The sequence below is a fragment of the Sceloporus undulatus genome, chromosome 5, assembly GCF_019175285.1.
Source record: "Sceloporus undulatus isolate JIND9_A2432 ecotype Alabama chromosome 5, SceUnd_v1.1, whole genome shotgun sequence".
Lineage (NCBI taxonomy): Eukaryota > Metazoa > Chordata > Lepidosauria > Squamata > Phrynosomatidae > Sceloporus > Sceloporus undulatus.
Window position 1 is genome coordinate 175,570,004 of NC_056526.1, and position 27,387 is coordinate 175,597,390.

At 39.4% G+C, this 27,387-nt stretch overlaps 1 protein-coding gene across 2 annotated transcripts in view; it reads right to left on the bottom strand.

The window, feature by feature from the left end:
* Positions 1-512: 512 nt before the first annotated feature.
* The window catches only part of CCSER1 (coiled-coil serine rich protein 1), a 915,439-nt gene continuing 888,564 nt past the window's right edge, over positions 513-27,387 (bottom strand). For both annotated transcript variants that reach the window (XM_042468781.1, XM_042468782.1), the window contains exon 10: positions 513-1,153. In XM_042468781.1, coding sequence (XP_042324715.1) covers positions 668-1,153 — 486 coding nt within the window. In that variant the 3' untranslated portion in view covers positions 513-667. The remainder of the gene's footprint in view (positions 1,154-27,387) is intronic.

The following is a 27,387-nucleotide window of genomic DNA, read 5'->3' on the forward strand; positions in this document are numbered from 1 at the left end:
ATATGTTCTTCTGAGTTTCCTCATCTTCTGTGCAAACATGGAAAGGGCAAGCAAGTTTTGCTTCAACAGTAAGTTTGCTTACTCCATGAGTAAGCAAACTATAAAACCAAATCAAAAAGAACATGGACAGAATATCCCAAAGATTACTTGTAGTCTTTTAAATTTTGTACCCATTTTGGAGTTCTTATCTAATCCGCTAACCATTCCTCACATCTACTTTCACAGTCACATTATTTAAAAGGAACAAAGTTATTTGAGATCATCTTTAAAAATCTTATATAAGTGAACGTTTGATGGTAGGAATTAAAAAAGCCACATCGGGCCTCTTTTGGGCATTCCATCAAGATATTCCCACCCATTTCCTTTGAAACCAATGCATCTTTGCACTGACTTCACTAATTTGGGGACTTCACACTCAGGTGAACGCCACAAGACATTTAAATTACTCATTTAAGTTAACATGCGAACCATTCCCCTCCCTCCCCTCTCCCAATCCACATTTGACATGGAAAGTTCAGATTTCATAAACGACAATAATAAACTTTTAAGGGGGAAAAAATCTTCTAGGTAGCAGCTGATGAGAATTCAAGTCAGTTAGAAAAGAACATGGTAGTATCTTAAACCAACCACCAAGCTCTGTCTGCAATAAATAATGTGCTGACTCCATTTACCCATCTTGCTGGCCCAAAGTCTGGAGCTCAGATGTGTGAAGATTGTGGTGAAGAAAAACATTTTTCCGACTGTACATGTGTAATGAGATGGGTCCTCTCGGAGGCTGTCCCAACCTCCCAATGAAAGTAGAATGTGGCCGAGGGGCAAGGCTTTGGTCTTTCAGAGCCCCAGAAAAAGTGGGGATGTTCTCATCCTTAGCTGTCAACTTGGGCGTACTTTTTGATTCCCCTGATACACCATTCTGGCTGACCTCTGAAGTGAGGGATTCATAAGTGTCTCTTGTGTGCTTGATGACTTCCACTCTTTCTTTTTCTGTCAGGAGGTTGCTGAGGCACACACTTGACAACTGGCAGCTTTTGCTTTCATGGGAGGATGCTTGATTACCTGATGTATATCTAAAATGGTCCTCGGTGGGTGTATGTACTGACTTTCGGTCCTTTGTGTTGAGAATTTGGCTCGCCATTTTGTTTAGAAATGTAGCCTAGAGCAAAGAAAAAAAGAAAAGGGAGATGTTGGGATATTAGAAATAGAATTTATCAACAACAAGGCAATTTGGAGCATGCAAAATGTTTCCAGTAACTGTCTGGAGCTTTACAACAGGCTAGACATGTTCACCAATAGTTGATTAAAACACTGACAAATATCAGACACACTGACATAAATCCCTAGGCGTGTTAAGCAAATGCTCTCCCTGTTGTTTTCAGAGAAAAGCAAAACATTTGGAAGCACAAGTTTACTTACAATAACCCAACATGAGACTTGTTTGTTTGTTTATTCAGGAAGGATGAAAATACCCAAGTGGAACTGAAAACATATGCTTTGAGACAATATTAGAACCCAGCTATGAAGTATAGTTGTTATGTTTTACATGTGTGGACATTTAAAGGACAATTGTCTGAGAACCCAGTGATTCGAATACAAAATGAAGACCAGTCCTTCTCAAAAGGACAGCAAGCACCCAGAAATAATCACACTTAGCTTTTTCAGTTGTTATTAATGCAGCATTTTCTAAGTCAGTGGTCAACAAACTAATACCCTCAGGATGATTTGGACTATAAATCCTATCCTTGTTGAACATTGACCATACTGTCTGAACATTATGGATGTTGTGGTCCAGAACATCTGGATAGCCTTAGATTTCCTACCCCAATCTTATTGATGGTCAGTAGTGTCAGCTGTTTATGGACAGAAGAATCTCAGTCCATGTCCCCTACTCTTCTACTATGCCACTGGTGTTTGAAAAATTCAGAGGGCTTCTTTTCATTTTCCACAAGAGCATCTTAGCTGCAGGTTTCTCAATGTTACTCTGGTAACTTCTATAACAAGTTATTACACATTCAGTTTATATCACTGTTGCACTCACCCTGGGTACTGGTGACAATGAAGTGGAAAATAGTTTACGAATAACCCAATCCATGTGTTAGTTCTAGAGACATAGCTCAATGCCAGACAATATACTTTGCATGCAGAAGGTCTTGTGCTATGGATCAGGTAGTAAGTAATGTGAAAGCCCTCTCTCTGCCTTAGACGAAGGAGAGCTGTTGTGTTAGTCAGACCAGTTATTTTTCAAAGAGATAGCCTTGTTGGGTTTTTCTTGTTAAAAGAAGGGAAGAGACAGGTGAAGTGCAACTTGCAATATTTTTAAGAGCTGGGTATGAGCTCCAGTTCAAATGCATCAGACTAACCTCATGCTATGAAGCAGAAGGCTTTCACTGCCAGTGGGATTTCCAGGCTATGTGGCCATGTTCTGGAAGACTTTATTCTTGATGTTTCACCTGCATCTGTGGCTGGCATCTTCAGAGGGTGGTGGCATGGAAGTATGTGGTGTATATATACTTGTGTGACCCTTTGTTGGGAGGAAATGATTTACATATTAATGTCTGTGTTAATCTGTTGTTGAATGGCAAGATATCAGGGTGGGAAAATATGTGGGAGGATATGTGTGTCTATTTAGTTAGCAATCCATTGTCTGCAAGGAAACCCCCTGACCCTGGGGATTGTAACAGAACATGTCATAAACCAACATGAGCACTCAATGCTATTTGAAAACACTGAAGTTCTGGACCATGACAGAATGCACAGGGAGGCCACTGAAATACACAAACATCTGGACAACTTCAATAGGAAAGAAGAAACACTGGAAGTAAACAAAGTTTGGCAACCAGTCCTGAAGAGCACAAAATTAAGACTCAATACAGGCAAATGAGCATCACCCAGGACGAAGGGGGTTTCCTTGCAGACAATGGATTGCTAACCAAATTGACACACATATCCTCCCACATATCTTCCCACCCTGAGGCCTTGCCATTCAACAACAGACCAACACAGAGATTAATATGTAAATAATTTCCTCCCAACCAAGGATGATACAAGTATATATACACCACATACTTCCATGCCACCACCCTCTGAAGATGCCCCCCACAGATGCAATCGAAATGTCAGGAATAAATTCTTCCAGAATGCAGCCACATAGCCCAGAAAACCCACAGAAAACTATAACCTTGTGCTTTTTTTTTCTTCAACCTGCTACAAGATTCCTTTTCAGATAAGATAATATACTAGGTTAGATAACAAATACTCTGATCTAATCTAAGGCAACCTTTTATGCATTTGGATTCCACAGTGCTCCAGTAATGTCAATAGCAGTAAGCTTGCATATGGGCCACTTATTTCATATGTTGATGCTGCTCTTTCTATGATGATGGCGACATTCATGGGAAAAGGACTCAAATCAACCATATGTCCCTCATGATCACATTGTATACTTAGTTCCAACATAGAGTTTCAATATCTCAGGGTCTGTTTCTGATTAAAAGCTGGATCTTATTCTCCAGTTCTCATGGTCAGATGGAAGAATCTCAGGATAAGAGCCCTACCCTGAAAAGTTTGTGCATTATTTTCTTTCTTTCTTAGACTTGGGAGGCTGAGCAGACCGCCCCTGCCTCTGCCTTCACCAGATTGAGGCTGCGGCAACCGCACACCATGGCCCCAATCTGGCCTTTCCGTGGTGCAAAAAGGAGCCACAAACAGTGGCTCCTCTTTGTGCCCTGGAAAGTTGCTATCAGTGCCACAGCTTTATCGTGCTCTTTTGGTGCTGCATCATCTAAATGCAGCACCAGAGGAACACCATGATGCCATGCACCATATGGTGTGGCACGTGGCATCATGCTGCCCTGGGAGTGGAGTCGGGTTGTGTGTCATATGGATGTCACACTCTGACTCCACCCCCAGGCCAGCCTTAATGGCTGATCTGCACAGCCTTTTGGTGTTTTTAATTGAATGGTATATTCTCTGCAACTGTGATCAACGCTTAAGATACCATACTTAATGACATCATCAGAGGCTGTCCCTTGTAACATTATCATTGGGACACCACCAGGCCCAACCCAGTGACATCACAAAGGGTCATTCCTAGATCTTAGATCTTGGGAAAGTCCCAACCTGGAAAACTATCCCACAATGAGACAACAGAGGTGAGCTTTCTTTGACATCCAGATGATTTAGATTACCAGTCCTCCAATCCCTTACAATTAACTGGCACTTTTGGGAGCTTGAATCTAAAACTTCTAGAAGGCAAAAAGTTCCATACCTCTGGTATGGAGGAAGTCAATTATCATCATGCTTGTAACACAATGGTCTAAATCTGAGAATAGAGTACCACCGATACATTCATCAGAGAAGCAGCTCACATGCATATAAAGCTGACCCATATTAAATGGCATAGAAATTTCAGAATTTAATCTCCCTGCCTTTTATATGCCCCCAAAGAAATTATATGCCCCAGAAGAAAGCACATTAAAAAGCCTTCTCTCTACAAAGGGGAATTCAGAAGCTGAATAAAAAAAAATAACAAGTGAACTTTCCCTTCTGTTGTAAAGACACATCATAATGCACAATGTCAGATTCACACACACGCAAATCCCAAATCTATTCATGTTAATCTTGTAAAATATGCATACATGTAAGACTGAAAGATAGAAAAAGTAACACAGAGAGAAAAAAACATAGAAGCTTCACTCCCAGATGCCAACCATACAAAATTTCAAGGGAGTTCTTTAAAAGGTACACCTTTTAGCAAACACTGCAATTAACACATTTTTATGTTTCCTTCTTCATTTAGTATCTAGAGAAATGTTAGTTTTAAGTTCCAGTTTGTGTGTGAGAATCATATGTAACAGCAGTCTGTTACATGTACTTAGTTTTTGCTAATGGTATATAATTAATTTTACTGAATGCCCTCATTCACACCTATATGAGAAATTCACTTGCTGAATTTCCCAGTTCTGATATTATCAATATTTTGCATTTTATTTTAGCACTGGAGTAAAATTGCATGGAATCAACTAGTTAGTTTCACTGAAGTTGCCAGACTGAAATTAGGTTTGCATGTCATATTATATATATAGGCCACATAAAAGGGATTCTTTCTTGGCAATTGCTCCAGAGCCCCAACCATATTAATCCAACAATGAATAGTGATAATGCCCAGAATGTAAACAGTCTGTTTATGACTGATCAACCATCTGTACTTCTACAACAAATGTAACAGTGTTCTGTAGTCTTTGGTTCAAAACACGCTGTAGAAATAATCCAGTTTGAGACAGTTTTAACTGCTCTGGCTCAGTACTAGGGAATCCTGGGAATTGTAGTTTATTGTGGCACCAAAGCTCTCTGACAGAGAAGGCTAAGTGTCTCACAATGCTACAGTTCCAGAGCTTCCTAGCACTGAACCAGAGCTGTAAAAGCAGTCTCAAACTGAATCAAAATGTTTCAGTAATATAATCAAAGTTTATTTTTCTTGCAAATTTTGATTCAATGGGCCAGGGCTCCTGAATCTGTAAAGCAACACTTGACACATATAGGATATATGACAATTTCTAACAAACCAGAGTGCTTGATCTACAGTTATTGTCACTATGCAAAATATACACAGAACTACACAAGCATTTCAAAATAAGCCTGAAATGTTAAGTTCATGCTTTGATCATGAATCTTACTTAAGAGTTTCACTTGTTCCAAAGTAATATCCTCTAAATTAACCAGATGAATAGCTTTCGTATCTTTAACTTCTCCATACAAGTCTATTGTGAAATCAGTGTGACATTTCTCACAGAATAACCTGAGTTTTTTTCCCCAATCTAGTTTTCATGCCATCTTGTATTCTTACAGAAGCCAACATTTCTAATCTAAAACTTTACAGCTTTATATGTTTTATATTTGGCTTACAGAACTGAAAGAAATATTGTAATTTTAAAACTTCTGGTGTGAAAGGTTTCTATATAAATTAATTCACAATGAAGTATTCAGTAATGAGATGTCAGGCCAATTTATCCTTATTCTAAGCTAGTGCATCCATGTTCTACTTTGGCCGAATCCTCACTAGTTTGTTGGTTTTTTTAAAAACTTATAATAATAATGCTGAGCATCCAGTGACCCAATTTTATTATCTTGTTCATCATTAAATGGGGGGGGGGGGAATAACTGACATATTTTCTTTCCTCTTTTGTTCTCCAGACTTTCATTCATACGCTATAATGTTAATTTCACCTTACTAATGCCAAAACACATGTGTGTGTTACAGGTATTGGGTCCCAAGGTGTTCCAGTCACAGAACAAATAAAAAGTGGTGACACCCACCCATCCATGCATTACTTTTCTCTTTATTGGTCATGGTGGTGTACCTTAAGAGAACTGTAGAAAGTGTTTCTTAAGCAAATATGGATCAGACCTCATAGTTTTGTGATAGTAGGACTTAGCCATTCTGGTCTCAAGATGCATGTTATACTTTGCTGTGACTCAAGCATATTAGGAAATTATTGTGGCCATGCAAGATTTAGCTAAACTGAGTTTTCTATTGAGATACCAACATTTTGGCCTAAATGCTATTATTAATTATAAGTAAGCAGAGCCATAGAATCAATTGGATTTATCTTCATCTTGCTTCACCATTCAACAATTAATTTAATGAATCAACTCTAATTAGGGCTAAGGAGCAGGGTTCCAGCCTAATTTGTCTTTTTCCCCCCATCAGCCGGACCCCAGAGATTTTACTCCCCATCTTCTCTCCTTAGCTGTGATGGCCACAAAATTGCACCTCAAGTCAAATTCTGGAGGCTTGGGGGGATTACTTTACTAGCACAGAACACCCAAGTAGTTGTGAATCAAAATAGTACCTATATGCTGTAACCTTATTCACAGACTGCTAAATTATTGTCTCTTCCTCATTTGTTTTATCTATACCTTGTTTTCCAGACCAAGAAACTAGCAAAGGTCATTAACAAAGAAATAGGGTTGTTTTGACTACTGGCAAGTGCTACTTCCCCAAGGAAATATTATACACATGTATATTTTGGAGGTGGTGATTCAGCATTCTTCTTCTGAGACATGAAGCTGCCCAGGAGAAATAACCAGGTGGTTACTAAGAATAGAGGAAGTGAACAGTCAGATCACTTAGAGTCCCTTCAGGGACATAGCTAGGATTTTGGGAAGGGGGGGTTCCAGACTAAGTTCCACCATTACAATGGGGCTTGGGCGTGGCAGTGCGGCAGCATGCACCATTCATTGTATCTAACGGAAGGGGGGCTCCGGGCCCACAACCCCCCTCCTTGGCTACATCCCTGGTCCCTTCCCTTGTCCTCATTTTCCAGAGACCCAGTTCCATCCCTTCCCCTAGCAGGTTTTTATTTTCCTTCCTTTCTATACTATGAGAACTGAGGACACTCAGTTCAACTCATGAATGCACAGCTAACAGATGTCTGCAGTCCACAGCTTCCATTTTGCCACCGCCCCATAGGGAGATGCAACAGAATGATCTTCATTACTTGTGCCATGATGTCCAGGGATAGGGTGGGTCATTGTAAGTTAAATGAGTGCCACTCTTATCTTCTGCCTCTTTGGATCTGAGTGTAATGTATCCCTCTGTAATGGCCAATACAGCATAGCTTTGTTTGGTCAACTTAAGTCTGGATAGGGATATTTACTCCTTAAATGTTTCAGTTGGGGAAACATTTTGCTGGTCCTGCACCGATGTGTGAAGAGAACTGTAGCGCAATTGGCAGGAAAGTTCCTTTTAAATAGTCAGCCATTGGACCATGTGAGGAAGGATAAAGTTTCCCCAGAAACTATGTTGATCACCTTCTGAATGAAATAATTATCTCCCCCTCTCATTAAAAGGTCCCAGGAATGAGGAAGGAAATGATTTTTGTACCTGGCCTAGGCCATATTTCATTTTGATAGCTTGAGGAGGAATATGGCCTGGGGCAAACATCTTCTTTTGACAGGATGGTTGACTATGCTCAAGCTCTTTGTATGTAGCTTGCCATTGTGGCTATGGATAGCTTACACACAACATGCTGAATTGGTCTGTGGGACCCCTGTCCCACTAAGATGCATCCTGTTTTGGAAACATGTATGTCAATGTTCTTGATTGAAGAATATGTAAAGTGCCTCTCAATGTCCAATACCTGTGCCCTGTGTGAGTGTGTGTGCATTTCCCAGTTGGCTGATTTTAGTGGCAAAGTTGAAGAAGAGAGAAGGAAGTCATTGGTGCCTAATTCAAACTACATTAGAAAGTCCAGTTTTTTGGGTTAGCTTGAGAAGTTATTTTGAAATGGAAGTGACAGCTGCCTATAGAAATCAATGGTGAAATTGAACACTGTTTAACTCTGGTGTTGTACAAATTACACTTGACTTCCAATTAGATTTCAAGCCTAACTTGAGGTACTATTTCTTACCTAAAATGCTAAACCTCTTGCAGCCAGGATATCTGAAAGATTACAGACCAACATTACAGCCTGCCTGAACTTTGTGATTTTCTTCAGAAATATACTAGAAAATTTCCAGATCTTCTAACATATGTTTCACCATCAAGTGAATTTAGATTGTTTGGTGGATACAGGAAAGAGGGTTATTTTTGTTGCTTGAACATGGAACTCATTCCCAGTGAAGATTAGATTGCTTCGACTTTTGTCTTGCTTTAGCCGTTCACTGATATTCTTATTACTCTATGGGTGCATCTACATAGACCAAATAAAATAATTACACCTAGCTTTCACAGTGAGTTCTTCAAATAATGTTCAAATGATGCTGAATATGGGCCTTTTAATAGCTTCAGATCTTAAATGGGGGGGGGGGGGGGGGGTTTCTACAAATTTTGAGTGGAAATTCTGAATGTCTATGCATGTGTATGTGGGCTGCATTTGACAGCAATATCAGTGTGAGGCTGGGGAAAGGGAGGTCAAAACTACATATATTCATATGCATGGGGGAAGGAGGAAATAAAACCCAGAGTGGCCGTGGCTGTGTGGCCATGCATGCTATGATTTATCAGACTGGGGTGTGTTTGAAAGATCTGGGTGAACAATTCTCCTGAATTCACTATAGTGTGTGTAGACAAGCCCGTGTTGGCTGCAGATCAGAGTAACCTGAAGGTAAACTGGATTTTCCTGACAGTGTAAACATGCCCTATATGGATTTTGAGAGATTTTCAAGTTGCTCTCTGGTTTGATTATAAGACACTTCCATTTTGCTTTTAACTAAATGTTGAATGAATATTGTTGTGGTGTTTTACATTGTGTGTTGCCTTGAGGGCCCTTTTAGACAGAAAAGCAATCCATAAATACTTTAAATAGGAAATATATAGAAACATGTCCAAAGGGACTCTCCTGGTGCAGGAAAAGTAGCTCAGACTCAAAACACATGTTTGGCATGCAGAAAAGTCCAGGTTCTATCCTTGGAATCTCTAAACAGGGCTGGAAAAAAACTATCAGAAACTCTGGAGAACCACTGCCCATTAGTATAGACAATACTATAACTTCTTTTCTTCTGAAGTAATAAAAGGCACTTCACTTTGTTCCACTAAATCTTGGTGTAATCCTGACTATTGTTAGGGAGTAGATATTTTGAAACTTTAAGGAATGTGTTTTTTACAAAGCAGATTAAGAGGTCCAGTAAATGGCTCTCAGTTTGGGGAAGGAGTCCATGAATCCTTGAGACTGTTGTGCGCGCGCTGGTAACCTCACGCCTCGACTTCTGTAATGCGCTCTACATGGGGCTACCTTTGTCCTTGACCCGGAAACTTCAGCTGGTCCAAAACATGGCAGCCAGGCTTGTCTCAGGAACATTTAAGAGGAAGCACATCACTCCTGTCTTGAGGTCCCTCCACTGGCTGCCTATCAGCTTCCGGGCCCAGTACAAGGTGTTGATTATCACCTTTAAAGCCCTAAATGGCTTGGGTCCAAGCTATATTAGAGACCGCCTCCTCCCGTACAATCCTCCCCGTGCTCTCCGCTCCTCAGGGAGGAATTTGCTGCAGCCTTAAAAAATCTAGACTTGCAGCTACCTCTCAGAAGGCATTCTCTGTTGTCGCCCCTAAGCTCTGGAATGACCTGCCGGATGAGATCTGTCAGTTAACATCTTTAGACAGTTTTAAAAAAGCTGTCAAGACAGATCTCTTCCGGCAGGCCTTTCCAGATTAATTTTTTTTCCCAGCCCAGGCTCCCGGACTCCCCGATTTCCCTTATTCCTCTCGTGGCCCCATCCCCTGATGGTGAGGATTGCTGGGGGTTTGGGGGTTTAGTTTAGGATAGTATAATTATATATTGTTATAGTCCCATTTTAATACATTTAAGAGTTTAATAATTTTTTAAGGGGGGAAGGGAATATAAATATTTATGTATATTTTATTCTGTAAATTTTTATGTTCACCGCCCAGATTGGCTTTGCCACCAGGTGGCATAGAAATAAATATTATTATTATTATTATTATTATTATTATTATTATGAATCTTCCCATAAAAAAAACTAAATGTAAAGTGTGGCTGAAATATGGTTCAGAAGCATGCATGCAAGCAAGCAAAGTCTCAATATGAAGCCGATCAGCCTTAGGGCATAAATACCATATCAAACCCAGTATGATGGGAGCTAACTGTTTTTCCACTTTCTTCCATGATTCTGTACAGTCCCATCAATCTCCCTTTGTGTACCTCTATCATACAGTGGACGTGTGCCTTACACCGGGGATCCGTTCCAGCCCCCCCCTCCCCTGGTAAGGCGAATTCCACCTATACTTGAGCCTCTTTCAAATGAATGGGGCTCATCCTCGCAGCAGCGTGCCATTCAATTAATAGCAGTGTGGCTTCCCCATAAACTAGAAGCCGCGTATGGCACAGCTGCGTATGGAGCGGGCACGCTGTATTGTTGACCATGTGCAGCACATAGGTCTAAGTTATTGGAGATTATTGCACACCCCTTATCCCATCATTTTTCTGATGAGATACACATGCATTTAACTTCAAAGACAGGTCTTACTACATTCTCCCATATGCAACCCAAATGCAATGCAGGTTTATCCCACAGCTTTTGAAGGATGGGATTTTCGCGTCCTTGAAAAGCCGCAGAATAAGCCTGGGTTGCATACACGCTGCATACAGGAGAATGCAGTAAGTCCTATCTTTGAAGTTAAATGGGTGTGTATCTCACCAGGAAAATAATGGGATAAGGCACATGCAATAATTTTAACTGAGCAACACAAAGGAACATTCCATTGACTCACTGGTTTCTCTCTAGTTAGGACTAACAAAGTGTATTCCAACAATATAAATAAAACATCAAACAATACGTCCAAAGTATAACATGTGAAGGCAAGGGGCAATGCTTCCTCTCTTACTATAGTCAACTCTAAAGCTGAAGCACAGTCCAGGAAGCAGCGTTAATACTACCCTTCATCAAAAGCATGGATGAAAAAGAAGAGTCATTTAGCAGCCAAGGTGCCACTTCAGAGAAGGGTGTTTGCACTTCTGTAGCCAAAATAATTATATCTCTGCATGAGGAGGTATCGGAACAATCCCTAAATTTTGCAAACTTACAAAAGAAAATCTTTGAGGGAAAACCAATCAAATCAGCCCAGTGAGAATTCAGCAATATTTGATGGGTAGAAAAAGGTCAGTCATTTCATTTCGTTATATCTTGTATTTTAAAAGAAAATCTATTCCATTATATTCCGTCCTATTTAGGGAGAAATTTTCAGATTCTGGTACTAAGCCTGATAGGGTAAAAAAAGGGGCAACCACAATTCAACCTCAAAAATAATTCACTTCAATACACAGGTCAAATGTAAAAAAAAAGTCCTTTACATGGATAGTTGAATCTGTCTGTTTCTCCTTCTCCCACATTTGAATTTCATAATTTCAAGGTCTTCTCTCCATTATTTTTTAGATGTTTTGGAAAACGGGGCCGAAGTTTTAGGGGAAAGGAGTAATGGAGCCAGCAGGATATTGAACAGATGTGCCTACATTGTACTATTAGGCAGCAAATCTCAAACATAAGTGAATCATAGAATTAGAAAGGGTGTGTTGATTGCTTTTTTAGAAGGAGCAAAATAACGTAACTACTTAACTCCTTTCTATCTTCATATGCCTTTAAACAGTTTTTTGTGGCCCTGTCAGTTTATGTAACTGCAAATCTAATTACCAACACCAGTTTAAATCAACTCCTTGGTATATCCCATCTGTCACTATGTCAACTGCTTAATTTCCACAGCACCTTGGTTTCATGCTTACCAACTCCACATGCTGCAAATGATCCGATATGCAATGCAATTTAGCTGGAGTAGGTAATTGTTCTTCATTTTAGTTTGTTAAGAACTGCTCTTCTTTATTGATTTCACGATGCACCTAAACCATCACTGTACTTTTTACAACAATTTGAATCTGCTTCTATTGATCATATAACATTGCCTTCTGGCAATACCCTCCATGTTAGGAAAGCAAAGCTTTGTGCATCAAAATAATGCATGGTAGAAAAACTACATGTGCACTGGAAATGAGCCAAAAACTTGTAAATTCACCACTTGTAAACTTACCAGGCACAAAGTGGATTAGAGCAACAATGACAAAGCTCTACCGTACTGCATGCTAGTTTTCCATCCATTCTTCAGTCACTGAAAATTGACCCAAACTATTGAAGATATCTCACAAAGCACACCCTAGCTTGTGATACTTGTGGAGACACCAAAAGGGGTAAAAAAGGACAAGGGTCCTTCAACTTCAATAATGGTGAGAAAGAGGTCAATTTTGCTGGCATAGCTCATCATGCAAGCTACCACCTGTTGATAATTCCATGTCTAAAAACAATTATTTAAGGTGCAGAAACCCTGTCACTTTTTCTATCTTAGAAATGTAATTGGCTCAATGAAGTGAGTCCTGGTTCTACAGCCTTTAACCGATTTCTTTTTGTGTTTGTTTGTAACAATCTTCCTCCTTTGAATATTAGAGCAGCTTGCATCTTAAATGGGGGCCATTGGCTTCATCTGGGAAAGGTGTAAAAAATCACATAGAAGAAAGAAAGAAAATGATGATGATAGCCCTGATAAAGCCCTGAATCTCAGCTTCCTGAGAAATTCAGTGTTCTCAAAAAATTTACTGTAATGGGGTGAGTGCTACATTAAGGCAAGGAGTAAAACACTGTGATAATTCACACAAATTACCAAGAAATATGAGAGCCAGTGTAGTAATTCGAGTACTGAACTTGGGACACTGGGAAACTAGGGTCCAAATCCTCACTTGGCCATGAAAAGTGACTGGGTGACCATAAGAAAGTCACATGCTCTTTAGAGTGACCGTAAGTAAGAAACAATTGAAGACACACTGCAACAATGAGGAAACACATAGGGACTAGAAAACTATTATTTCCTTCTAGGAAATAAACACAGTAAACATAGCAATGAAAACTCCTGTGTTCCATCACATTTAGATATAGATGACTAGCTGATTTGAATACTTTACAATCTTTTATGCAAACTTCAAATATCTGTTAGACACTCCCCCAGCCCATTTCTCTGTGGAATACCAAAAACACCTTGCAATTCAGCATTTGAAGTATCTGACATTTTAGTTCTGCCTTTGAAGCCAACTACTTCAGTATTTGTAGTTCAGTATATTCAAAGCCCTGTAGTTCAGTACTGTGATTCACTTATAATCTTCTAAACAGGAGCTGGCCATAGTGCCCATCGATTAAAGTACTGTACTCGTTTGTCAGAGTGCTCTTCCTTTGCTGTGAGCAACTTTGGTTCTAATGGAAAACATTAGAAGGGCCATTTAAGGTAAGAATTTTGTATTATAATTTTCTACACAAGGAAAGAGGAATATCCAGTCTAAGGGTCAGGTGTGGCCTGTAATGGGGATTCCTTTTAAGTCTTCCATTTACTGTTATCTCTGATGATAGATAACAAGATATAAGATTGGGTCCACATGGGGCAGAATACTCCTGGGTAAGCATTACTTGGGGCCATCTATTGCAATGCCTAGTGGCTTTTCACATGCATGCCCTGCTATGCTACCTGCCGCTTTCACCACCATAGAGAGATGCTCACTCTGAGGTCAGAGCAACTATGCAGACAATGCAACCACATGTGATTTACTGTTGAGTTGCTGCTCATCTACTCCCACCTTTTGGTGTGATTATTTCAAAACCATACCAAGAGCACAAAAAACATTCTTAAAACAAACAAACAAACACACACACACATAAAAAGAGAAGATTGCTTGCAGCTGGGGTAACTCTTAAGAGGCCTCCAAATCTCATCCTGTAGCAAATTGCAGTACAAATACCCAGTACTTTATAAGATCAATGCAAAATTCTGTGGAAGGGAATGCTGTGGATATAACATATCTTGATTTCAGTAAGGTCTTTGACAAGGTTTCCCATGACATTCTTGCAAACAAGCTTGTAAAATGTGGGCTAGACAAAGTAACTGTTACATGGATTTGTAACTGGTTGACTGGCCAAACCCAAAGAGTGCTCAACAATGGCTCCTTTTCATCCTGGAGGGAAGTGACCAGTGGGGTCCCACAGGGCTCTGCCCTGGGCCCAGTGCTATTCAACATCTATATCAATGACCTGGACGACAGAATTGGGAGCATACTTATCAAATTTGCAGATGACACCAAATTAGGAGGAATAGATAATACCCCAGAGGACAGGATCAACATTCAAAATGATCTGAATAGACTAGAAAGCTGGGCCAAAGCTAACAAAATGAAATTCAACACGGAGAAATGTAAGGTACTGTACTTAGGGCAGAAAAATAAAATGCACAGATATAGGATGGGAGACACCTGGCTGAACGAGACTACATGTGAAAGGGATATAGGAGTCCAAGTAGACCACAAGTTGAACATGAGTGAAGAGTGCGATGCAGCAGCTAAAAAGGTCAATGCAATTTTAGGCTGCATCAGTAGAAGTATAGTGTCTAGATCAAGAGAAGTAATAGTGCCACTATATTCTGCTTTGGTCAGGCCCCACCTGGAATATTGTGTCCAGTTCTGGGCACCACAATTCAAAAAGGACATTGAGAAACTGGAGCGTGTCCAGAGGAGGGCGACTAAAATGGTGAAAGGTCTGGAAACCTTGCCCTATGAGGAACGACTCAGGGAGCTGGGGATGTTTAGCCTGGAGAAGAGAAGGTTAAGAGGTGATATGATAGCCCTCTTTAAATATTTGAAAGGATGTCAAATTGAGGAGGGAGCAAGCTTGTTTTCTGCTGCTCCAGAGAACAGGACCCGGAACAATGGATGCAAGCTACAGGAAAAGAGATTCCACCTCAACATTAGGAAGAACTTCCTGACAGTAAGGGCTGTTCGACAGTGGAACAAACTCCCCCGGAGTGTAGTGGAGTCTCCTTCTTTGGAGGTCTTTAAGCAGAGGCTGGATGGCCATCTGTCGGGAATGCTTTGATTTGGATTTCCTGCATGGCAGGGGGTTGGACTGGATGGCCCATGCGGTCTCTTCCAATTCTATGATTCTATGATTCTATGAAAATGTTTTAATATATTTTCTTTTAAGAAATACCATGGCTATTTGTATACTTACTAATGCACACAGTCTTCTTTTAGATACCTGGAGATACAGTCTTCTTTTAGATACCTGGAGATGTTCCCTACTATTTTCACCATTTGAAGCAAATGAGAAAATTCTGTGGGATGTTATTGCTGCTATTTGTCACTACATTTCAAATTAGCTTCCTGTACTTCCTTATATTGCAAATCCCAAAACTCATTCAGATCCCAGAGTTCTAAGAAAGATTAGAATTCATCCATGAATATTTTATGTCCTTTGCTAGTTCTTAAACTACAAGTAAAGCAAGCAGCAATACAACTATATCTATTGGAGGTTATTAGAATGTTCTTATAGCAACACACAGATTTACTGCTTTCTCCAGAAGTGGCATAATGTAATTAATCATTATGGAGCTTTGCCCCACCCTTTTGAACTGCTTAGTGGGCAGAAGGTTCCATCCCTGGCATCAGTAGATAGTAAATTACAAGTAGCAGTGCTGGAAAAGCATTCCTCTCTGAGCTGGAGTCAGCTGGGAATCCATTGTCCATCTCCAACAGTCTCCCAGTTCCAGAGATCCTGGATACAATACCCTCATAGTCCACTTAACTTGAGCCAGAGACAAACTAAAAGCCTTGTGTTGCTTTCATGCTTCCTCTCCCCAGAACCATCTTGAAGGTCTGCCCATCTCATTGTACAGTTGCTTTCTCATAATCTCTGTGATTCTGCCTCATTAAAATGTAGATGCACATCGTCACACATTTTAACCCTTTGTTTTCTTGAAAGAAGGCTCTGATAACTGGAAGGATTTTCATTTATCATGGAGGTATCAAAAGCCTGACTGAGCACGATGCATCTTCAAATGTTTGCTTCAAATTAACAGTATCAGGTGGACCTTTTTAGGCCTCCTTATTTGATTGCTTTAGTAGCACCTGTACACATTGAGTACAGTGCACTCATGCCATATGAGAGCACACCATATGCTGAAGCTGCATGGCAATCAAACAAATGGCATACACACCCACGGTGTGCACACCATGCTGCACTGCACCCATACGCCCCATTGTTTGCAACAGGGCACAAGCATACACAGGATTTCCCTTACACAGGGGGAGGTCCAGAACAGATCCTCCATGTATGGGAAGGGACCACTGTATTATCTATCAAAAGTTAGTGCCTATTGATTTATAAGCAGTGTGAATTATGGCCGCTTTAACTTTGGATGAATCAAGCCCTTTATTTTACCATTATACTTTATTAGCACACCAAGCAAATACTAGTATGTAACTGATCCAGATGATTACCTGAGGATGTTATTAACCTACTTTCAACTACAATATGCCAAAAATCAAATTACTGTTAATTGAGTCTTGGCTTGGAAAAACCCACATGCAATTGCAAAGGGGAGAGGCAACATGGGAGAACTGCTTTTCATCAACGCTTGTGAAATCACTGTGAAATTGTGATGTTCCATATTATAAAAAAAAACTTTCTCCCCCATTTCACTCCAAAGATACTTTTACAGACTAGCAGTCTTCACATAGTAGACAGGGAATGACTGATGGAAATTGATGATAAAGGAATCCTGAGAAATATCTGTTCATTTACTGCCATGTTAATCAGTGGAACTTTCACTCAATTCAAATGTACAGTTCTATAGCCATGAAGAGTTACAAGGAGGATGAGTTGTACACCAAATATAACAAATGGAAAACACAGTTTAATTATGTTTTAATTGATTCAGCTAAAACAAACTAAAACCAGGATCTCATTTCTACACTATTCTGTTAGACTACATTGTTAGATTACACTGTCCGGTTATCTTCCCCTTCTGGCAGGAAGTAATGGGACATACAAGCTTTGTATCAAAGAGAGCATAAGACATTTAAATGTACAACTTGCTGTTAGGACATCTTCCACCAGTATGGAACCTCAACAATGAGCATAGAGCAAAGCTTTTATGAGCAGACTTAGAAGCCAAACACATTACTTTTCAGAGATGGAAATCCAAGACCGTACTGCACATAGAATGCTGGACAGAATACCTTATAGACCATACCATGAGGGAGAAAATAACAGGTCACATGAGATGCAAATAAAAGAAATTTAAGTATATGTTCCACTCTCCTGAAATTGTTTGAAGGTTGATCTAAAACAACAAAGTGCCCAAAGCCTCCTCATCTACTGTCATCTGCCCCTACCCTATCCACTCTCTATTCTATGTGCATGTACCTATTACATGGGTGTTTTGTCTGTTCACATATGTAAGGAGGTATGAATTAACTTATCTTGTAGAGTTCATTGTAGAAACAACAAGGTCTGTAATGTCATGGACTTGTATTTGGTAATGTGGTTTGAATGTGAAGTCGAAGGTTTTCATGGCCGGCATCCATAGTTTTTTGTGGGTTTTTCAGGCTATGTGGCCATATTCTAGAAGAGTTTATTCCTGAAGTTTCGCCAGCATCTGTGGCTGGCATCTTCAGAGAAAGGACTTGGCTATATATATTGTGTGACCTATATATAATGTGGTTTGATATTTGGTTATGGAACTGTTAGGAGGAGGGAGGGAATGGAATATTGTACTGAGTGTTGATGGATGGGATGTTTGATGAGATCTGCACAAGGCTTGTGAATGATAGTATGTGTATGACAATTCAGATTTCAGCTTTGAGTAGGGAGTTGGTTAACCTGGAATGTGGATAAAAGATAGAAATGGGTTTGAGTTAGACTGGATTGCAAGAAAGGAGTTTGATTTGTGTGATTGGTAAGGGTCTGAATCAGCTTAAGAGGAGTGAAGGATAGAGGAAGTGTGGTGTTTTAAATGCAATAAATAATCTTCTATGTTATGTTTAATTTCTGTAAATGAAGATATGTGTTGTTTGTTTGTTTTAAAATACAGTTTTCATCTCCGGAAATGTTATCCCTCTGTGAGCTAGAGTTAAGATAAGGTGTCTGTTTTGACAGGATCAAATATAGAGGATGTTATCCATTTTGGACAGAGGCTATATAAATCATCATAGATACCTTAGGAGCATGCAAACAGTCTCCAAAGTTGGTGTTACAGAAGGGGGATCAGGAAAAGACCTCACTCTTTATAATTACAGTTAGCACTGTGGAGTTCTTCACAGTTGGTGGGTAAAAGGGCAGAAAGCCCACATTTAGCCACAATGGTGAGTTACCTGGAAGAAATCGTCACAGTGGTGGGATTGCTCAAATGTAAACCCCAAAGTTGGTGGGGGAAACACCCACTTTTAGTGACAACAGCAGAAGGGTAAAGGATGGAACACTCATATAGAAGCATAGAGTTGGAAGAGATCCTAAGGGCCATCAAATCCAATCCCCTGATATGCAAGAACATACAAGCAAAGATTCCCCGACAGATGGCTATCAAGCCTCTGTTTAAAAACCTCCAAAGAAGGAGACTCTACCACACTCTGAGAGATATAAAGGATCAAATCCCCACATTTGGTGACAGCTGTGGGATTGCCTGAAGGGATATCTCCACAGGCAATATGCAAGGGCATGGGAGGGCAAAGTCAGAGATATGTGGCTGGGTTTGGGCTGATGATTAATCTATTTCTGTTGTAATCAAAGAACAAGTTAAAACCTTAAATAATAATAATAATAATAATAATAATAATAATAATAATAATAAACTAGGCCTAAGTATTTCTGTTTAGAAGCAAATCTCACCAATTCTGAGGCTTTCTCCAGCTAATCACAAATGCTACCTTATTGCAACCTTAAGCCACCTTAAGTTTTATTCCAATTTTAGCCACCCCGAAACATGAATCACTGAATAACATAGCCTTTCTAGACAGAAGTAAAACCCGACCTGGAACAAATATTAACAAATATTTGAAATATATCATAGTACATATTTTGAATGGGGGGGGTCAAGTTTGCATTCCACGTGTGATGTTTTAGCTCAGATTCTTAGTGCTTTGACTTGTTATCATCTGCCATGCCACTAGGAAAGGTCAGTAATAGAGCAAATACTTTGCAAGTTCAGTCTCCAGCACCTCTAGGTAGGATTGAAAAACAGTCCTGTCTTAAACCCTGCTAGTTAGTGTAAGCAATATTATATTAAAACTAGAAAAAAGTACATCAATACAAACAAGAGGTCTCATTCATTATATAACCTCTCTCTTGATTATGGTCATCAAATATGGAAACCTATCTCCTGGCAGCTGTCAAATAGTGATAATATTATAGCATGTTGTTTTCAGATATTACATCTCAAATATCAATGGCATTCAAACACTAAATGCTACCATCAGATGTCATTTTAACAAAAACTCCTCTAGTGCTGAAGATCTTATTTTAGCAGCACAACACATATTTTTTCTAGTGCTCCACATTGCTGATGATGTTGCTGCAAAGGACAGTTGAGTGGGAAAAGAAAGAGGTGATTATGACATCCAAAGTGTTCCTCCTAAAATCCTATAACAGCAGAAGTAGACCAAGTCTATGGAAGTTTAAGTACAAGTTCTTATACTGGGGCTGGATCCACCCTGCAGAAATAATCCACGTTGACACCACTTTAACTGGCCATGGCTCAATGCCATAGAATTCTGGGAATTGTAGTTTGTTTTGATACCAGAGGTCTCTGAAAGAGAAAGTTAAATGTCTCACAAAACTACAAATTCCAGGATTCCACAGCACTGAACCATGGTAGTTAAAATGGCATTAACCTGCATTATTACTTTAGTGTGGCTGCATCCATAGTTCGTATCAAAGATGCTAGTAGACTCTCTTGATTACCAGTAAGGATGTGGTACTGGGTGAACCATAGGTAGCTGGTGAACAATATAAAGGCACGGTACAAACAGCCAACAAATGGCATACCAGTGCCGGCATTAGGGTTAGGGAGTGCGCACCATGTACACACTCCATAACCCTAATACACCATGGCAATGTAAAAATGGCAATGCCTTGTATATATGGGTGCCACCATTGTTACATAAGTGTGGTGTGGCATCCGCATGGCACCACACAGCACTTACATAACCAGTACGCCAGTGGCTTTTTGTGGGTTCTTTTTCTGCCAGTGGGAAGCCACACGATTTGGCGGCTGCAGCTTCCCTCCGGCGGAAAAACCACCGCTACCAGCCCGGACCTTCAAGAAGGTATGTACCAGGCCAAAGTTATTTTATTCACACTTTTCACAAAGAACACTAAAATGTGGGGGGAAGTTCTTGAAAACTCCATAAGAATCTCTTGTAATCTCTCTCTCTCTGTGTATGTGTGTGTGTGTGTGTGAAATTTTTTATTCTTGCATGGGAAGACAAAATAAGTGAAGATTTAAACTCCTAACATCTAGCTATCAAAAATCACTGGGGCCAACATCTTCAAGTGCATTCAATACTTTTTAGGCAGCAATAGATATGAAAGATGATGATCTCTTCAATAGAATTTCCATCACAATGTTATCTCCTTGCTTGAAAGAGGGAGATTTTTAAAGGAAAATAATTATGGTTTGTCTCCCAGCCACAGATTTCTCCCTTTTAAGAGAGAGAGAGAGAGAGAGAGAGAGAGAGAGAGAGAGAGAGAGAGAGATTGCTCCTTAATTGAAAAATAACCTTCATTTAACACCTTTCTTTTGTAAAAGGAAGAACTATGTTTTGAAGCTTAAATGCTGGATTTAGAAGAATGTATGTCAGGCACTCAAGTCAGACAGCTGCTGGAATCAGGAAGTAGTGCAAAGCTGTTCCATTAGAAAGTCTTATTAATAAGTCAATGTCCTCAAATCTCTGGGAGAAAGCTCATTTCATTTCACCTTATCATATCCATTAAGCATTAAACTAACTGGATTTAAATCTCTGGATATAATTTTCAACAGAGAGCTGAAAAGAGAAAGAAAGAGGAGAGGGAGAGCAGAATTACCAAATGAAGGAATAACACATCTTAAAATTTATAGTATGGAATCCTGTTGGTGATATACACAAGCATTTTGCCTGTTTATGTCCTTTTCAGTTTGTTGCAGATGGTGGCATTCAGTATATTTTTGTTACAATCTCACAAGAATGAAAGTTATCTTTCTGCCACCAGGTCAGTCCATAATGGCCATTTAATGGTCAGGGAGACAAAGGATGGTCACATGGCCACAGACTGTGTTTCTATATTTAGGCAGATGAAAAAAAAAGAGCATCTTTTGAGACATCCAGGGGGCCCTCCCTTCTGGAATCTAGAAGGAAGATGCTTTCTTCTTGTGTCTAGCTGTAAGAACACAGCCAGCCACTGACCACTAAAGAGCATAGAGATAGGTACCCCAGAAGTAGAAATGTATGCTGTAGACACAGGAAGAGGGAAAGAAAAATAAACTACTCTTAGAGAAGTTCTATGCTCCACCAACATAATATGGGATCTTGGTCACATTTTATTGCCATACATGTGCACACTTTTTAATTTTTAGTTTTTTTTGTGGGTTTTTCAGGTTATGTGGCCATGTTCTAGAAGAGTTTCTTCCTGACATTTCACCAGCATCTGTGGCTGGCATCTCTTCTAGAACATGGCCATCTTTTATCTCCCTGGCCATTAAACTCTTCTAGAACATGGCCACATAGCCTGAAAAACCCACAAAAATCTATGGATGCCAGCCATTAAAGCCCTTGACTTCACTTTTTTATTTTGTTAAACACAACCCCTTGTTTCTCTGGAGATGTGCTTTGTGAAATGTGTGCATTAGTACAACTGAGGAATCAGGTCGAGGAATCATGTCATCCTACATTGCTTTATCAATTTTTCACATCATCCTTTCCCCCCCTACTCCCTCCACACTAGGGATTGAGAATTAGTCTATACTCAGTCCATGTTGGATTGACATGTATTGCCATAACTCTGTTCCATTCAGGTTTCCCATCCTGCTGTGATGTGTGCATGTGTGTGTTTCAAAAAACAGAAATGCATGTCAATTTTCCTATGGAGATTTGCCTAACATACATTTTTACTCAAATTTTGGACACATTTTGCATGTATATTTTCCCCAAATATAGTATTTTTATTAATCTTTCCTCCATATGTCACTTTTTAACATTCATATTTCCCTAATATATTAATTTAAGTATACACTTTTTCCAGTTCAAAACTGCATTACAAAATTTGTACAAATTTGTTCTCCAAACAATAACTTACATTCCTCTTGCGGTGATTTATAACTTCCACATGGTGCCTTAGTCCAGGAAAAAATAACTTGGAAGATCCAAGATCTACGAGCACCCTGACTGTTGCCTCTCCATCTGATTGTACGTTTCACCTTCTCAGTAATCCATTTGTTTCTCTTTTGACTTTTGCTGAAATCCTCTGCCTCATTCCAACTGCTATTCCTGACCAGAGGTAACCCATTAAATTAATGAGATTTACTTAAGTGTTGATTCAGTAGCTCTGTTCTAGGTGGGATGAGCAATTGGATTTAGGGTTTTGGATTCGTGCTATAGCATTATTTCCATGGTAAATTATCTCTTGTTTGACTTATTTATTTAACAAGCCTTTTCAAAGCAGAACATTATCTATGAATGTTTCACAGTGACATAACTGACTTTGGATGGTTATGGTGAAAATTTGCTTGTTTATTTATAATTACATAGACATTTTTTGTAGCATGTGGCACCTGGGGGAGGAATTAGTATTGCTTTTACTCCAAGATCAAATTATTTGAGGGCCTTCTATCTATTCTAAAGAGAACACAGCATTGTGAAACTTTAAAAAATAAATAAAATAAGAGTAACAACATTGAAATCTTCTGTTTCCTGCACTGTGACACTATGTGTTAATAATTGCTAGTGCCTACTTCCCTAAAGAAAGGAATACATAAAAAATTTGAATTGTGTTCAGCTCAAGCTAGGCAGTGCTTCAGTAAATACTGTAATGAAAACCAGGTTGACAGCGATGGATGTAAAAAGCTTTTCTTACTATGGGATGTGTCACTGTGCAAGGATAATGTCATTAATATACATGCACTGCAGTGGCTCATTCAGTTCAGACTTTCTTCTTTGTGCATTTTTATTTTATTCTACTTGAAATTACTGTAATATTTCTTGCTCTCTACATGCTCTTTTCTTCATAGTAATCAAAGGACCATAAGACATTTGGAAAGTTGCAACACCTAAATCTGGGATGGAAAGTGCCCAGCCCTCCAGTTGGCTTTGAATTGAAACCCCCATCAGTGTATGCCACTGTTATCAATGGTGAGGGGTGAAGAGAGATGTAGTCCAAAGCCTTCTGGAGAGTTATACATTCCTGATCACTGGCCTGCACAGAGCAGATATGTTGCTCTTCAGCACCCATAGGTGAAATGATCACTGGACTATAAGAGACCATGGCTACCCAGCAGTGGCTAACAATGGGTGATCCAGTAACCTTATTGGTTGACATCATATCTAATTAGATTAGCACCATGTAGGCACTGCTTAGTCCAGGCCAAGGTGTCAACAGATTGCACTAGGTAAACTGCTGCTAGCAAACAACCAGCCATACTCCTGCATGCAGTAAATTGTTTTGGTACTGGAGCACCCTTAGAAAAGGCATCAAGTCCGCCTGTATTACTCCTGTTTTTGTTTGTGGCCTCTTTCAGTTGAAATCCAAAGGCAGACTATGCTCTTCGGAAAACATTCTCTGATTCAAGCAGGATTGAATGGAGACTGCACTAAAATGGATTGAAATGTACTTGTTTACTGATTGCATTTGTAACCAGTTTGGGGGTTTTGTTTGTTTTTGGCAAGATCACCATGGGAACTGCTGAATGTAAGGGCAATTTGAGCTGTGGCAATGAGGCACAGTCCTCTAAATCAGACTTCACTAGGAGATGATACCCTCAAATAGCTCAGTGCCTCAGATGCCACTCAGAAAATTAGGATGGTCAAGATGCAGCATTAGATCTGACGATTTAGATTTTTTACAGACATAATGCAGAATTTAAAATATGTATATTTTCACTCCCTAGTTAACTTCTTTCTGTTCTAAAATTCCCAGTACAACAGACCACTACACATACACACAAACACACACAGACACTGTATATACTCATGTATAAGTCTAGAAATTCTCATCAGAAAAACGACCCACGAAACCTGGGGTGATTTATCCATGGGTCAATATAAATACTGTACTTTAACTCTTATTTAAAAAGGTGACATATTTTTTTTAAAAAAAAAATTCCAAAGATCAATTGTTCAGCTATTTCCTCTATTGTCTTTCTGTCTAACTCTAGTGTCTATCATATTGTGACTGTTATGTCTGACCAATATTCTTTAATTTCCTTCTCTAAAAAACCTATAACAAGGATATGTTGTCACTGTTGCTTTATTCTACATAATATCAGTCAGTTTCCAAGGTACAGGCTGTCACAGAAAACACTCTAGATTTCATTGTGATAACCATTTTTTTCTAAATTAAAACTGACCTCAAGATGTCCTAAGAGTATGTTGCCTCAATCACCTTGAAGGAAATGACAATCTCTGTCATGCACTTAAAACTCTCCAGGAAATCACAATATACCTCCTTCTTAAGCAATAGAAAAAACTACATCTCTAAAAACTGGGAAAGATTACATGTATTTCCTCTTAGGTCATCAGGTCATCTCCATACCTGCTGTCTTTGGTATATTTTCAGATGTCAGAGTCCGGGTTCAAATCCCCATTTTTCTGTTCTGTAATCTGAATGGAGAAGTAGCAACCCATTCCATCCCTCCTGGGTATTTCCAAGAAAAATTTCAAAGGCTGAAGAAAAAAAACGCAAAAGGGGCTTGTTTTTCAGACATGTTTGTGTAAAAGAGAAATAACGTGACATTAACCTGAATGGAAAGTCATCAAAACCCATTCCTTTTTACTTTCGGAAGTTCCTGAAAGTAAAAAGGAGTGGGCTTTGGTGACTTTCCATTCAGGTTATTTTTGTGGCATTTATCTTTCACCCAACTGTCGTCTGAAAAACAACCCACATTTGTGGGATTTTTCTAGTTTCTGTTCGGATTAACCCTGAACGTCATTTAAATCTAGTTGCTGCCTCCATGTGGTAAACTCTTTAGGGAAGTTTATCATCATGTTTAGCTGTAATTTTCCTGTATTTCCTCTAATTTCAATCTTGCTTGTGGACCTATAGAGAACAAGCTGCATGAAAAGCTGCATAGTTGTTTGTTTGTTGTACTGAAAACCCTGAGAAAAAGATTGAGAAGTAAAAAAATGCCAGGAGGGTAATTAAGTTCTGATCCATATATTGTTCAAGATCATATGGACCAGGCTGATTTACATCTAAATGTGCAAAGATCAAATCACTCAAGTGTTACTACCCTTCGGATATTAAGTCAAAAAGCTGCTCCAAAAAGATGCCATGGAGACAAGTGCATTGTGGGTAGAGAACTGGGTTCCTAAAGATTTTTTCATTTGCTTCTCTTGAACTCATTTTGTGGCCTGCAGAACATCTATAAATATATATTTTGGTATGACTAAATATATTGAGCAAATTGATTTAGTCCATTTGGAACACATACTTCAGTGTCAAAGCCTGTACTTTAATGTCATCTTGAACTTTAGCTGGTGCTCTATAATATATAATTTTAGCTGTAATAGCAAAGACAGTCCTTGATGCACTGCAAACATGCAAAAATGTTTTGAATTAAGTACAACAAACAAATCTCCATATTTATGTACTTTACTATCTGTAGGATTGCACATATTACTCAGTTTTCAGGGAAATGTTATCTACCTGCCTGTACCTTTCTAGCACTAGAACAGCTATTGTCTACGCAACTGTGGTCTTTAGGAACATTCATAAACATTTACTTTCTCTAGTGAGTGATGTTTTACCCTAGAATGCTGACTAGAGATGGGTGAGAAATTTACTCCATTAAAAGATGTTTGTGGGCTGGTTTATTAATTTATTCATGTATTTAACACCTCTCAGACCCAAGCATGGAAGTAAAGGCAACGAATGATTGGAAATTGAACTTAGCTAAAAAGACATTCCACAAAAGAAAAAGAAATATGTTTAACAGTGTGGATGCTTTTTAAAAGGTAAGACAGTTCTCTTGGTAAGAATCTGAACAAAATTAAATGGTAGAAGGCAATGTTGTTTTGGTTTATTACCCCTCCCCCTTCTTAAAAAAAAAGAAGCTGTAAAATATCCCCGGCTCATTGTCACACTGTTTTGTTCAGATGACACATAGGGCAAAACAGGTGAAACACGGGTTCAATTTGCACTCCAAAGTGATTCTCTGGAATAAAAAGAGTCCCTGCTCTGAATGAGGCCAGAAACTCCAGAAAATCCCTTGAGTATACAGACTGCATGCTGGTGCAGAGATGGGGTAAAGAGCATCAGTGGTCAGGCAGAAAAGATTAGGAGGTGGTGCCCTGGGCCAGGTGAACTTCTGACATGAGAAAGTATGTGGACAGTACTGCCGGTATCAGCCCATTGTGGGTGCCGGTTGTGCAGACAGCTCTTCCTCCTCACAGATTCAGAAGCCCCAACAGTAAGCTAGGTTTACCATCAGTGTAGATATGGCCAGAGTCTATAAAGCTCTCCATTTTGTTTAACATTTGGTTGCACATTTGCATTGTCTAAAGCTAAGCAGAACATAGCAGAATACTCCCAACTTTGCAAAAAGGTAAAGTTAAATGTAGTCCCTTGACAAGAATGTCTAGTCATAACCAACTGTAGGGGGTGTTGCTTATCTCTGTTTCTAAGCCTAAGAGCCAGTGTTGTCCGAGGACTGAACTGGTGGTTATGTGGCCAGCATGACTTCATTGAACGCTGTTACTTTCCCACTTAAGTGGCACCTATTTATTTACTTGCATTTGCATGCTTTTGAACTGCTAGTTTGGCAGAAGCTGAGACTAGTGATGGGAGCTCACTCCATCATGCAGCACTTGGGCCTCGAACTTCCAACCT